This window comes from Trachymyrmex septentrionalis, unplaced genomic scaffold, assembly GCF_001594115.1.
Source record: "Trachymyrmex septentrionalis isolate Tsep2-gDNA-1 unplaced genomic scaffold, Tsep1.0 scaffold22, whole genome shotgun sequence".
Lineage (NCBI taxonomy): Eukaryota > Metazoa > Arthropoda > Insecta > Hymenoptera > Formicidae > Trachymyrmex > Trachymyrmex septentrionalis.
In genome coordinates, this window is record NW_017305375.1 from 3130091 (window position 1) to 3145102 (window position 15012).

The 15012-nt window shown below is 33.5% G+C and overlaps 1 protein-coding gene across 7 annotated transcripts in view; it reads left to right on the top strand.

Moving 5' to 3' along the window:
* The window catches only part of LOC108748370 (rho-related BTB domain-containing protein 2), a 24757-nt gene that overhangs the window by 4179 nt on the left and 5566 nt on the right, over positions 1–15012 (top strand). For 6 of the 7 annotated variants that reach the window (XM_018486500.1, XM_018486495.1, XM_018486501.1 and 3 more), the window contains exons 2-5: positions 11826–12197; positions 12756–12859; positions 12920–13117; positions 14423–14630. In XM_018486500.1, coding sequence (XP_018342002.1) covers positions 12018–12197; positions 12756–12859; positions 12920–13117; positions 14423–14630 — 690 coding nt within the window. In that variant the 5' untranslated portion in view covers positions 11826–12017. Of the gene's footprint in view, positions 1–14; positions 700–11825; positions 12198–12755; positions 12860–12919; positions 13118–14422; positions 14631–15012 lie in introns of those variants that run through there. The other variant, XM_018486496.1, reaches the window with a different exon arrangement.

Consider the following 15012-nt stretch of genomic DNA (forward strand, 5'->3'; position numbering starts at 1 on the left):
AAATCGTAGGGGGGTGGTGGATGCGCAAGGCGGGCTTGCGAGTTAAAGAAATGTCAGATCTAGAAAACGGGGATCTCCGATCGCGTGTCGACGTGACCGTTCATTTGGAAATTGCGTGACGATTAATATCTCATCGCGATCGTAGTACATTGGAGAACGCGCGTGGAAATTCTTCTGGAAATTGCGTGATCTTCGCTAAAGAAAAAAAAAAAAAAAAAAAAAAAGGGAAAATTGGCCAAATTTTCCGCCGAGTGCACAAATCGGTAATCCGGATGTCGGAGTATTAATTAAGGTCTGATGCAGAGCGCGTTTTCGGTACTAAGAGAGCGGATGGGACTTATTTCTTCCTTCCTCTCCACGGCCACGGTGGAATGCCCCTCCTCGAACGCCCGCCCTGTCAGGACGTCAGCTGGAACTTGCGTGGAACGTCCTGGTTGCGCGATGTGCCGCCGCTGCAGCTTCTAGTCCGTCGCCGCGCTCCGACTGACGACGGCGGTCGCAGACGGGAGGTACGAAGGAGCGGCGATCGTTAGACTTTTACTCGTTACGGTTACACCGCGATTCGCGACGTGGTGCAATCCGCGTTCGCCTACCCTGTGCGGAGGAAACTCCAACATTTTGGCCCTTGCTCTGGCACGGATAAGGGAGACATCCGCTCGAGTCGGCCCCATCGTCAACAGGCGAGAGTGCTGCACGCGGGTAATTTCTCGAGCGTCGACTGAACTCCATCTCTTCCCTCTCTCTCTCTCTCTCTCTCTCTCTCTCTCTCACTCTCTTCGCTACGCAGTCAATTATAGATATATATACACATATATATGCATATATATATATATATATATTCCACACTGTACTCGCGCGAGAGAACGTGCTTCCTCGCCAAACTCGTCGCGTGTATTCACGTAGCATTCATTAGCTGAAGTGCAGCTGTCATTAAGAGAAAAAAAAGAGAATGAGAGAGAGAGAGAGAGAGAGAGAGAGAGAGAGAGAGAGAGAGAGAAGAAAAGAGAAAGAGCTTAGATTACATGCTAGCTCGTATTACACGATTTTTGCAATTTCCTCGATGTCATTCGGCGGAAATATACGTTGGAGAGAAATGTCAGCAAGAGTGTCGAGAAGACACTTAATGCAAATTGATCACGCATAGGTCCACTTCGGTCGGTAGAACGAAGCCCATAATCGGCGTCGTTGTCTTCGTTCCAGCTGCACTTCGCGCGATACTTGTGACGTATTCGCGAGTCGAAGACCATCCGTTGTCTCGACGAAATCTCTCTTGTGACGACTGCATCTCACGCTGATATTTGAGAGGAAAAACGATTGTAATGGGATTTAGGTGCTGAAATGAACGTCACCGTGTTTGGCGTCGATGCGCGTTACGCGCCGCGTGGTCGTTGACTATTATTCCACCTATTTATCTCTAATTGCTCTCTTTCTCTCTCTCTTCGGCTATCTGTCCGTCTCGCTTTTAACTTATATAAGAGAGCACTGTCTGCAATGTAAGTGCGAACGTCCCCGCCGCGATGCAGAGGCGAGCCTCGAACTTGCGGCGCCCCGGCCTCCCGATCGTTAATGTTGCCATGAACGTTAGGATCGTTAACGTTGCGGCTAGAATTAACATTAGCGCGTGTTAGTTAATGTGCCGCATACACGTGCCAAGCGCAGCGTGGGCATACACAACGTGTCATTTCGTTATGTACATATGTCATGTACGTTCTACATTATATATACAGAAAGAACGGTATTACTGAAGTGTTCAAACATTTAGGTATCGTTCTGAAAATAATTTTGGACTTCGAAATAATTCCTTAAGTAGAACAAGTCACGATAATGTCAAGCTGACGTTAAAATGAATCGTTATTGACTGAAAAGTAATTTTTAATAATTTTTCGAGCCACAATTGACGTCATTTTGACGTTATAACGACTTGTATTCTATTTTCTGTAGAAAATTCAAGCATGATAAGCGATGCTGTTTATTGAAAGTTTCAACGTTCTAGCAACTTCTTTATCTAATTATTTCCATAACCCAACAAAATTATTTTCAGATTTGTAGCTAGTTAAATTTTTAGATACCAATCGACACTAATTGAAAAAGTAACACAACATCAATGTTATAATTTTGCATTCAACAATCTGCGTTCAACAGAAAAAGTAGCTTGATAATTGTTGGAAAATTCTTTAATATTGTATAATTGGTCTTGTCTTTAGTTTCTCACTGAGTCTAAATGTATGCCAATTATATTAAGAAGATTCTCAAGTTTTAAATAATGTAGAGGATTCATGTGACTTTTATCTTAATATAAGAGCACAAAGGATGCAAATGCCATTACTATTTTCTAAAAAGTAAATAATAAATAAAATGTTACCAGTAAAATCATAATTTATTATTCAAAAATATTTTTTTAATAATAAAAAAAAATATTTATGTGAAAAAGAAAAATTGTTTATAAGTAATTATTTAAATTTAATTTAGATATTGATAATTCTGGTGGAAACGACGTTTCACTAGTGTGACGTCATATTTAAAAAGAATTAGTAATTCATGAACATTTCATTAAACTTTATTCTTTTATGTCCATATAGCTTAAAAATTTTGTTTACAATTAAATTATTTAAAATCTTCCTTCTCATAAGAATTGAAGCTATTTTCAAAAATTATTTAAAGAAGAACTATACTGTCAAAAAATCTGAAAAAATTTTAGGAATGTCTACATATTAATTACAAGTTTATTCGCAATATTTGATTAAATCTTTATATATGTAAATCTTTATATAATATTATAAAAAGACTGAAAAACTTTCTTGAAAAGAATTTGGCAACAATTGCAAAGGTAATGTTATTTCTACTGTAAGCAGCCAATATAACTGTTTCTTTAAATAGCTAGTACCATGAATTATATTACATTTATATTGTTAGGTGCGAATTTATAACATCGATGTTTAGTACATCTACTTTTCGTTTCAACTGAATACTTCAGCAAAACTGTTTTTTCCGCGTACATTATTTCATCGAACGATGTGCTGCCTCTATTCGCCATTGTGAGTGGCCAATATATTTCGTCCTCATCGTAATAATCTTGTTGTACTTCAACAACCTTATTGTACCTGCCTTTCCTCGTCGCCACGGTAATTTTCTCAAACAATTCTGTGTATTTCCTCGTAATTGGTTGTTCGCGGCGATACATGGAACCGATTATGCTCCGAGTAACTGTTTGCTAGAACGCACGACGTACCAATGAAGATCGGAACTTGACCGTCGACCCATAGCCGCGGCACAGTTAAAAATTGATTTATGCCCTCCCTCTAACATTATACGAGACGCGTCGTATCGCTCGGCGTTGCGGCATATTCGTGATCATTTGCCCTAACGACCGCCACCGATTGCTGCGTGTATCGCGATTTAAGCGGCGCGTGCCAATGCCGTTTGCGATCTTATCGCTTGTGTCGCGAGAGGAGTGTCTCAGTTTCTTCCGATTGACGGCGATCTCGGAGAGACAGGCACAGATGGGAACGTCGGAAACGTGATAGACGCCACGCGACGTGCTGGTAGATACAAGACGCTATCGACAGGTGATATGATACGATATGATACGATTTTCGGAGTATAACATGACACCGATTTCGACGTGATAATACCGCGTAAAGGATCTGTGTGCGAATTCAGTCGCAGAGAGAGTTCTGTGATTAACCGCTGAAAGAGGTCGGCAATAAGAACACCGTTTACTTAATTAATATGGCCGACGGACGCGGCTCGGCCGTTGCGTGGCTCGTTGACCCCGCGCGCAATTCTTGGGGTGCGTCCCGTTTCACGCGTGATGCGCATAATGTATCATTTTAATATTTCATGAACAACAAAGCCCACTCTTGGACTTGGACCGTCCTTCGGCCGGATTGATTTACACTAGAAACTCTGTAATAGAATCTGGCCGCGAGATGATAGACTTTTTGATTGGCCTTTCGTTTTTGCCAACTTCAATAAATTAGAATGAGTAAGATAGTATATTGACAATGAGAGAAAAATGTACATACATATTAAATTTTAATAAAGGCTGTGTTCTAAAATTAACTGCCAGTACTGAAAAATTATAGTGCACGTAACGTAAACTACAGATTTTTAGTACTGTCAGTGAAGTGTGATACACAGCCAAATATTTGTTTAAATGGTACTAATTAAATATTTACTAAATGCAAAAATATATTTATTTGAAATCATTAGTTTAATTTAACTATATATTATGTTTTTTATTCAGTAAATATTTTCTTTAAATTCTTTGAAGTGAAATCTCTAAAGAATGAAAATTGAGATAGTCTTGAGAAGAGTGGCTCAATTTTCAATCTTTGATTGAATTCAATCAAAGAGTAAGATTTCACTCTTCGGAGTAACAATAATTCGCTCTAAAAATTTTGGAGGGTTTACATACCGTAAGTAAATGTTAAGTTAGTATTATTTAAACATTTATTAAAATTTATTATTGTTTTTTTCAGTACAAGTTAAAATGTAATATATGAAAAAAGACAGTATACTCTTCTTTTCCATTCTTGTTTTGACAAAATTACTCGTGTGGCCAGACTTCGTAGTAAAAACTTTAATTTAAACACGTCGTTCGCGACGTGGCGACGGTTTGAAAGCAAAGAAAGCGAGTAAAGCAGAACGACGAGACGAACAAGGAGAATGGAAGAAAGCGGAGGGTAGTGCGCCGACCCGAGCTACCGCCTACTCGATTTTTCCCATTATACTTGGCGGCGACAGCCCGGTCCTCTTCTACTCGTTCGCGACTGACCTCCCTGCGACCCGTTCTGCAATGCGTCAGCAACGGCTTCTACCGCCGCCGCTGGCGCGCGGTATCTACAGTTCGCTCCCGCACGTTCTACATCCGTTCACCGCTCCTCTCGTGGCTAGCCAACTACAATGCGGGTGTATTAGGCGTCATATATGCCTCAACGCTCGCTGAATCGTTTTCTAAAGGCATTTCCGGAAAAAAATGCGTCGCACCTATAGTTACTGCAAATCGTAAATACTCGTGATAAAAAGCAGGTAGGAAAGTAGAGCATAAAAGAACAATCCCTTATGGAAATTTAATATTGGAAAGTAGATGATTAATACTTATTAGTAAGTATTAAAACTTTTAATATAATTAATGAGTATAAAAACTTTAAAAATTTTCAATTATTTTACTTATTAAATATTAAATAATAGTGATAAGTATTGAAAACACACAATATTGTTTACTGCTTAAATTCTAATACTTAAAATAAATCATATTTCCAATATTAAATTAGTCAATATTAAATTAGATTTTTGTAAAGGATAATTAACAGCTATTAAAATTTTACACACTGCAAGCTAATTAATAACTATTAATAAATGTTGGCATATTCAATATTTAATATCAAGCGATAAAAGGATCGGTGTTGTTACTGGAAATTATTAATAAGGAAATTATTAACGAGATTAGGAGTATCTGAAAGCGGCTTCGGAATCACGAATCCGTTGAATTTGCTATTCATTACGAATCTACGAAAATACTCACCAAAGCTATTAGGATTTGACTATTTAAAGCGGACTAATAGTCGTTTCTGCTATGTATATCGATGACGTCAGGACGATATTTCTCTGACTAAATACGCTCTTGTAAATGCATACATAGGACAGTGAAATAGAAACTAAAATCAATTTAAAACCTTGAAAATAGCTTGTCTGGCGCGTCATTGATTAAAGTTTCAGGATGCATAAAAACAGGGTAATCACGTTGAGGGATCAGTCATACGTTGCACTGATTGCATATTATTTTTTTTTATGTTCTGTAATAGGCAATAAATAAATATTGCGGAATATTTTTCTCGAACTTTAATCTTATTTCACATTATTTTGCGTGACTGTGCATTATTTTTAAAAGCGGAAAGTTTCAGTAGGTTTTCTCATTTCTGAAGTAATTGGTATAATTATACTATCTCATCGCTTTAACAGCATAACGTAATTTCTATATGAAAAGCAATTATTATATAATTAGACTTTGCCCAAGATTAATAAACTACAATAATAATAAATTTACAATTAAATTAATAGAATTTGTGAAATTCTAATATTTTTAAACGCGTTTTCAGAGATGCATCACAAAAAGTATTTGCTAAAATATTTAGCTTTTTTGTATTATATATCGTTTATTTTCTTAGTAAATAGAGTATTTATGGCATTAACCAATCGCGAATGAAATATTATTAGCTATTTCCGAATCCATAATACAATAATATTGATTTTAATAATAATAACATGTGCGATGTTTGACCGGAAATTCGAAAATAGAGCTTATTATATGATTTACGTTCTTGAAAATACAAACAGAGGGAAACATACGATTTATAATTAATTTTTTAAAAAGAATTATAGTAATTATTATTACCTTTAATGTTTAAATATGTTATTAAATTTTCGCCTTTTGTTTTGGAGAAAACGTTCATTTTAATGTCCATCGGAATTGGTGCATAGCGTAGCAAGAAGTATGAAAACAACTTAACGCCATATTAGTAAAGATCGATGGGCCTTGCTAAAATTGATGACGACTTTTGGTACCGATTTTAACTGACGTAAAGCATTCGCTACATTAGCCTGCTTTGTTATACAACTGCATTACTATATAACTATGTAATAACTGTATTATACGCTTGGTTTACTGTATATTGCTTTGAAACACTGTTGTACTAATTCGTTCATATACATTATACTGTGTTCACAAACATAATATAGTATAAACCATATTAAAAAATGGTAACATATTTGCAAGATGATGAAAGCGTTGCGTTTAAAAATTTTAAAAGAAATTAGCATAAGAGAGAGAGAAAGAGAGAGAAAGAGAGAGAGAGAGAGAGAGAGAGAGAGAGCAAGAAAGAGAGAACCGCTTTTAGAATACTACACAAACTCTTCTCGACGTAACATTCGGCAATTTAAAAAAATTAAAGCCGATTTTAGCTCGAAGATTGGCTATTTATGACTCGTAATGGATCAAAAGAACTGCGCTATCTATAGCACATGAATGATGATTGCCGCATAATATCTTACCCTCGCTAGCAATTTAAATCGAGGTACAGTTCTTGTATGGTCAATTACATGAAATCACAGTAATAATAAATTCTGACAAAGAATACTTTGTTTAAAGAGATTTTATAATAAAATTACGTTTGCTGCAGCAGATTACGCGATTTAAAATACTAAACAATCAAATTCATTAGGTATATGCAAAGCATGGGAAGAGTTTAAACGGCCAAGGAAGAGCAATAAAAGATGTTAATATACGAGTATATAAAGTTTTCATCAACGAAATAAAATAACTAATGTAAAAATAAAAGTAAATGTAACTAAGATTTAATTACCTAATATATGGATATGAAACATAAAGAGCAAATAAATTAAAATACAAATTTCAATAAAAGACTAAATCAAGAGTTATAAATAATGTTGCAGATACAAAACATTTGTTAATGATAAAATACATGAAATTAATGTTCAAGAAATTTGTAACGGATTTTTAGTTTAAAGGCGAAAACTGACATAAATATATAATTTTCAAATAAAAATATAAACTATATAAGGGAAGAAGTCCAAATTATTAAAATTTATAGTCATAGAGATAAACGATTAGTATTCAGACGACAAATATCAGTGCGAAATGTGTAAATCTATGTGTAAATTGTCAGTAATCTCTTATTTGTAACACAACTTTAGATGACTGTTCGATTTATTTACGACGCAATGACAGCGTTAATGTCCGATAAGAAATATTGTCCGATTGTATTTGCGAATTTTATGATATTTAAAAATTCAAGGTCAGATTAACATGCATAGAGCCAGATTGTAACTAATTATCCACTATCCTTTCTGATCAATACTTTTATAAAGAGATTTATCGATGCAATCACTTGGATACGGGACGGGCAGATTATACATATTCCATTTCCAATTCATTTTTAATCTCAAGATGCATGATTCTCCGAATGAATGGAGAGCGGCCACTTGCCACAAATTCTATTTCATGAAAGTAGGTCTCGTCCAAAGACACTTCCCGGAAAACGTCAGCGAAACAGGCGCACTATTGAGCGACGAGTTTCGCATCGTGACTCAGTGAATATTACATTTTGCATATCTTGAGTAGTTGTCACCCGGTATTATCGACATGTTTCCTCTAGGTGTATAATATTATCGTAACAAGCGGATATTATAACATTATAATAACACCTGCCGCATGAAGCGATGTTGCCTTGAGATGCGTTTGATATAAAAATCGTGGGTAAATTAATTCAAGTTTTCTCACTACTAAGTAGTGCTTTTACTCATTCCACTTGAGACAAAATCCGCAACTTTTCTAGTCGAATGGACTTTAGATAGTTGACAAACAGTGAGATTTAACTTTAATTACTTACAAAATGGAGATTATATTTGCTATATTTTCAAAGATATTTACCATTTTAGAAAATTTATTTTTGACTGCACTATTTTAAGAAATAGTATTCTTATGTTTCGGAAATTTTTTAGATTATACAGAACTTTTACTTTTTTTTTTAAGAAAAATATTACAACAGAGTTTAAATTCATGGTTATAACTCTCTTTAAATTATACATGTACTTTCTAAATTATTATATCGTATTTTAATAACAAAAAATTCATATAAGATTTAATATAGATGTGATTTAATATAGATTTATATAATATAGAATATATAGTAAATGCAACAAGTATTTTTATGAAATTTTAAATTTAATAATCCTGCCAATCTCAAATATATAAATTTATCTCAACTAAAATTATATCACAATAATAAATTTATATATAAAATTCTATAGAGTCTTCTCGTCCCCTAATATCATTTAAAAATTCTTATTTAACTACTAAATTCTATATTTTAATTTAAGACAGCTTAATTTCATTCTTACATTTATTCCAGTTTACAATTAAAAAACAAATTATGTCTTATTGTTTAATTATTTATTATTATAATTACAGTTCTTATAATTCAGGTGTAGTTACAGTATTATGTAATCGAATTGGGGATGTAGGGATTTTAATAATTATGAGGATAATGATTGGGAGATGGGATTTGGTAATGTTTAGAGGAAGGGGGGGAGATAATATTTTTATTTTCATTAAAAAAATCTTATTTATAAAAAATATACATTAATTAATAATTTATTAATAATGAATACATTTTGTCTGAATATAAACAAAGGAGCTTTGTAAAAATAATAATGTCTATCTTAGAAGCTAAATTTTTGGACTGTATAAATATTCTTTGTGCATCCAAATAACATAATTTTTCATTTTCGCTTATTATAATCCTTCGCACAATGACTTTCCTTTATTACGCACGATGGGTTGTGTTCTAGGTAATTTTCATTACTTTAACAAATATAAAATTATTAAATGATTTTTATACAATACATATTTGAACATCTTTAAAAAGTATTTATAAAATTGTATACCTATTTAAAAAATTGTATATAAATATTAAATAAATTACTTGATGCTCTTAATTTTTTAAAGAAAAGAAATGTGCAGGATACAATTGATTCAATTGTATGTACTAAGGTAACTAAGCTAAGGTAGTTAAGATAAGACATTATTAAAATAATCCATTTTATTATTAAAATATATTTTAATCATTATATATCTTTCTAGATAATATAATTTTGAGAAAAAAGCAATCTACTTTATTCTTTGTTAACAAATTGCTAATTAATGTTTACTTTCTAAAAATAAGGTTGTTTTAAAAAAATATTTTCCCTGTAACAACATTTTTTGCACTCACTGTACTTGGATAATGTAGACTTTCGTAGAAAATAGATAAAATTGAATTTATCGGTAATCGTGAGTTGGCACATTCTTTAATATTAGGAAAATCGAACGACATTTAATATTAAATTCACAGATATGACTTTAACGTTAATGAATATTTAAGTGTATACATATATATATATAACATTGTCTATAGAAGTTTCCAAGCACCTTTAGACATGCTGTTCTGATAATCTGAACATCCGCATAAGATCTACAATATATAGATCTATAAGATCGAATGTAACGATGAATATACAATTTCTTCTTTGAGAACCGAAACTAGATCTACAAGGGAAAAGTTGAGATATTGAATGGAAATTCATAGAAGGAGGTTTATGCCCGTTTCCACCAATGTAGATTAACTTTAATCTCGATTCAACTTATTCTTCGTCTTTCTAAAGATTAGAAAAAGACGAAGAATAAGTTGAATCGAGATTAAAGTTAATCTACATTGGTGGAAATGGGCATTAATGTAGCGTACGACTGAGAATGAAGTTCATCGAGCGCGGTGAGGATTTTGAGAATGAATTAGTCAGAGGAGTGATATATATATACATATATATCTACGCGCTCGTTCAGGGTTAAGGCGATTGAAATCAAGGTTGAGATCTCGAAGCTTCGGTTCTAAATATAGAAGAAAACCTTTTTCAAGGATCAAATTACGCTCACACGTATATATAATACATATGCAATAGATATGAGTACACATATTTGAAGTGACTGAACATTTCAGATTCTTATCTCCTCCCGACGTGCCTATTATACACCTAGTAATACGTTTAACACGACTATGTTTTTTGCGAATACCATGTGCAATCATGCCATCTTCGCAATTTGTCAAATTATCGTTTTAGTTTGACATGATGAATGATGATATCCATGTCGTAGATTATTTTCGGCACGAATATGATTTCCCTCTCCATTTTCCGCATCTTCGATTGTCCCAAGACGTGATCGAAGATGTCAAGTTTCAGGGGATGTCCTCGGTCACACGGAGTTATATGCTCCGATTAATCGAATATTAAGACATACACTTATGATTATTTTTTATGTCGATAATTAATTAAATTTTTTTCATAATTGTGATTCACTACGTATGTAAACAGTTCATACTTGGCGTCAAAAATTGAATAGACCTTGTACCGAGGTAGCTATAAATCGCTAAATAATTCACGTAAGAAAGGCAACAGATTATTTAATGTGTGCATATTTATATATTTAAAACCACGACATTATGCAACGAACAACTATCGAAACGATATAACATCTACGTGTCCTTGCACTAAGGCTAAGTGTCCACTTAAGAGCTTTATTGTGACTTCGCTTTCGAAGAGCGAGAGTGGTTCTAGATACATTATAGGATATTGAGACATTATCGAGAACCACGTACACTCTCAAGAGTAGAAAAAAGATGTAAAATGGATGAACATCGCATTCGTCGCGCACTCTCTTACAGAAATTTAATACTGATCAATTTAATATGAGTCAATTTATTACTAAAAGACATTAATTAATTAATAAATTAAATAACTAAAAATAAAGTATATAATGGCTCTAAGATTAAATCTGATAAAAATGAAACAAAAATCGCCAATGAGAGCCAGCGCGAATATTTGTGTGCAAGTTCAATTTTATTACAACTAGAAAATCACTTTTGCGTGCGAAATTGTAACAATGATTCTGTAGTTGTAATAAAATTTAACTCGCGCACTAATATCCGCGCTGACCTTATTTACGATTTCTATAGTTTTTTTCTAAAGTAATTACAATAGTTACTTTACTATATTTATAGTACTAAAAGTACTGAACAATAGTGCTTTTAATACTTGAAATAAATAATTACTTACTATCTTTCAATAATAAATTGACCATCAAATTAGATAGTATTAAATTTCTGTAAAGGAGTGCGCGACGACGCGAATGTATTTAGTTAAATTTTTAGATATTTCAACAAAACCATCCTTTTCGTGTAAGGGCTGATGCATCGTTTCCGTATGTTCAGTTTTAGCGCTTATCTTATCAACGGCAAGGTCGAGGACATTGTGTTCCGGTCCGATTATCGGATGTGGTGCACGCATTTGGCGGGTACGGAAACGACAACGGTAGCATCATCTGTGACGGAGACAGCGGTCGAGAACTCGAGCGATCTGGCAGGTGAGAGGGCATATTATATGAGCAGGGGAGACTGCCGGTGATGGACAATGAGCAACCGCACCAGGAACTGGTCAAGTGCGTGGTCGTGGGTGACACGGCAGTCGGAAAGACCAGACTGATCTGCGCCAGAGCCTGCAACAAGCACGTGTCATTGTCACAACTCCTGACTACTCACGTACCCACGGTCTGGGCTATCGACCAATATCGGATCTACAAGGATGTGAGTCTGCCTATATCTGATTCCTTCCTGTGTTCCTTTTCACTTGAAAACACATTTGATACAATTATTGATTAAAATTAAATCGCAATATGTGCATGAAAAAAATGGCTTGAGGTATCTAAAAATTTAACTATATTTGTATAGATACAGATTTAAAAATAATTTTGTTGGACCACTAAAATAATTATGTAGACTGATGAGCAATGCAGCAGAAAGTTTTGACATTCTGCAACTGACTTGTTGCAACTAGTTTAAGTTTCTTATTATTTTTAAATGTATAGCTAAATTTTCAGAAATTCTCAATAAATCCATTTCATGTATAATAATCAGTAATAGGCAATATAAATTATACTGTATAAATTTAAAATTTAACGTAAGTGAGGTCATAATTATGAAGTGATTTAACAACGAAATAAAATTCAGAAGAGAATTTAATTCTTTCTGTTCAGATTTTCGTTAAGAGCTCATTATTATCAAGTTAAATGCTATTACCATTATTAATTTTTCTAGAAATATGTAGTATATGTATATTAAATAACATAGTATGATACGTGTCAGGTATTGGAGCGATCTTGGGAGGTAGTAGACAATGTAAACGTGTCGCTACGTCTCTGGGACACATTTGGCGATCATGAGAAGGATCGACGTTTCGCATACGGCAGGTAAGACTATCGCCGAAGAAATTTTTACACAATCGATATTAATTAAAAGGGTTTTACTAGGTCTGACGTCGTGTTACTATGTTTCTCCATAACCAACCCCGTTTCCTTGCGAAACTGCAAGGTGATGTGGTATCCCGAGATAAGGAGGTTCTGCCCGCAAACACCGGTCCTATTAGTCGGATGCAAAAACGATCTGCGATATATGTACCGGGACGAAACTTATCTCAGTTATTTTCGCGATCGCAGTCCCTTTGTAAGGTAAATTACTTTCTTTAAGAAATTAACTTATAGAATAAAAATTAGAGAAATTAAAAGGATTTAACAAAAAACGTTTCGTGAAATCAAATTTCGAGAACTCGGAAAGTATTAATTTTTTAAAAATTTTGGAATTCAAATTTTTTTCAAGTTTTCAAAATTTTGAAATTTTATAATTTTTATTTCTTTAAACACTTATAATATAAAACATTACATAAATTGATCTATTAATAAAAAATAATGCCATTTATCTTAGATTGATTTTACATATTTGTTAATTTATTTTCACAAAATAAATTTTAACGAAGATGATTGTTCTAAAACATATAAAAAATATTATTCCAAAATTAATTAAAATTAATTTAGTTATTTTAATCGATTACATCTTTTTTGGCGAAGAAGAAAATTCGCGCGCGACCATCAGATTTTTTTTTTAGCTTGGTGTGAAATTCATTCACTCGCATCGGTGCTTCTTCAACGGTGGTCAGTTTACCTGTGTCGAAGTATTGATTTTTCAGCGAGTCTCCGTAAGCTCTTCCTCGAAATCTTTTACCGGCAAAAAATATTCATTACGATCAGCTTATGCGGCATCGCGCGGCATATGAATTTTATAACGGCGCTGGTCGATTGAAAAGTTTAAAATTCCCGAGTAGTTGAGTAATCGGGTCAAAATTAACCGAACCTTGACACACCGATTACTCTCTCGGGAGAAAGCCTGAATGTTCTTCTCGTGACTTTTAGCTCCCTTCTTTTTACAGCGGTCGGAATGACTTTATCATGTTATTTCAGTTTTACCTTCTTTACTATTAATACATATTGCGAAATACATTTCAACGACGCGCAATTGCACTTAAAACATAATTTATCTTACCTATAAAAAAGATTTTCAAATTCAATGTTATTATTTTTCGATTTATTATAAAATAAAATCGATATAGGGGGACAATCATATTTATTGTTAACAGAGGAATACTTTATTTAAATGGAAAACTCTTAAATCTGGAATAAAGTGAGATACTTGAACATCGGTTTTGTATCAAATATTATGGCATCGTGCATTATAACATCGTAAAGATTTATTCTAAACGTAAGAATATAAAAAAAAAACTTAAATTTATATATGCCTTGTTTCCAGAATAAGTCAATCTCATATTTAATTCAAGGAAGGAGAATTAGAGTTATTGATTTAATCTTACATTATTTTATTTGTGTACTGCATAAAGCTGCAATAAGATTAATACGTCAAGAATATTTTTTATCTCATTATTAAAAATTCCTTTTTGAGAGGGTGGTCGCGATTGTTCACAGGGCTACGAGGAAGAGCGATCTGGTTATGCCGGATCAGGCACGGGCGGTGGCGCGAGAACTCGGTGTGTGCTATTACGAGACAAGCGTTTTCACTTATTACGGTGTAAACGAGGTGTTCGAAAATTCGATACGTGCCGCCCTAATCGCACGTCGTCAGCAACGTTTCTGGATGACGAACTTGAAAAGGGTGCAAAGACCTTTGTTACAGGTAACAAATGATGCATACAAACGATTTTACGACAGACTTGTCTTTCAAATAGAAATAAAGAAGAGCTTTCGTTCTCATAATCTTTGATATTGTTTCTAAATAAATATTGTATAAAATTAAGATTGTGTGTTTAAAAAAAAAGATTGATGCTACAGTGTTGGAATGATGCTTGAGTATGCCTTCCAGTAAACATCAACTAAAATAACATAAATCAATGTTATAATTTCAATGTTAATAAAAATCAATGTTTAATTATATATTATATTTGTATTGTCGAGGGTGAAATTATAATATTGATGTTATTTTACTGAGTATTTATTGGATTCCTTTTCACAGGTGTTAATAAGGTATGATGATTTTACTTGATAGGCACCATTCTGTC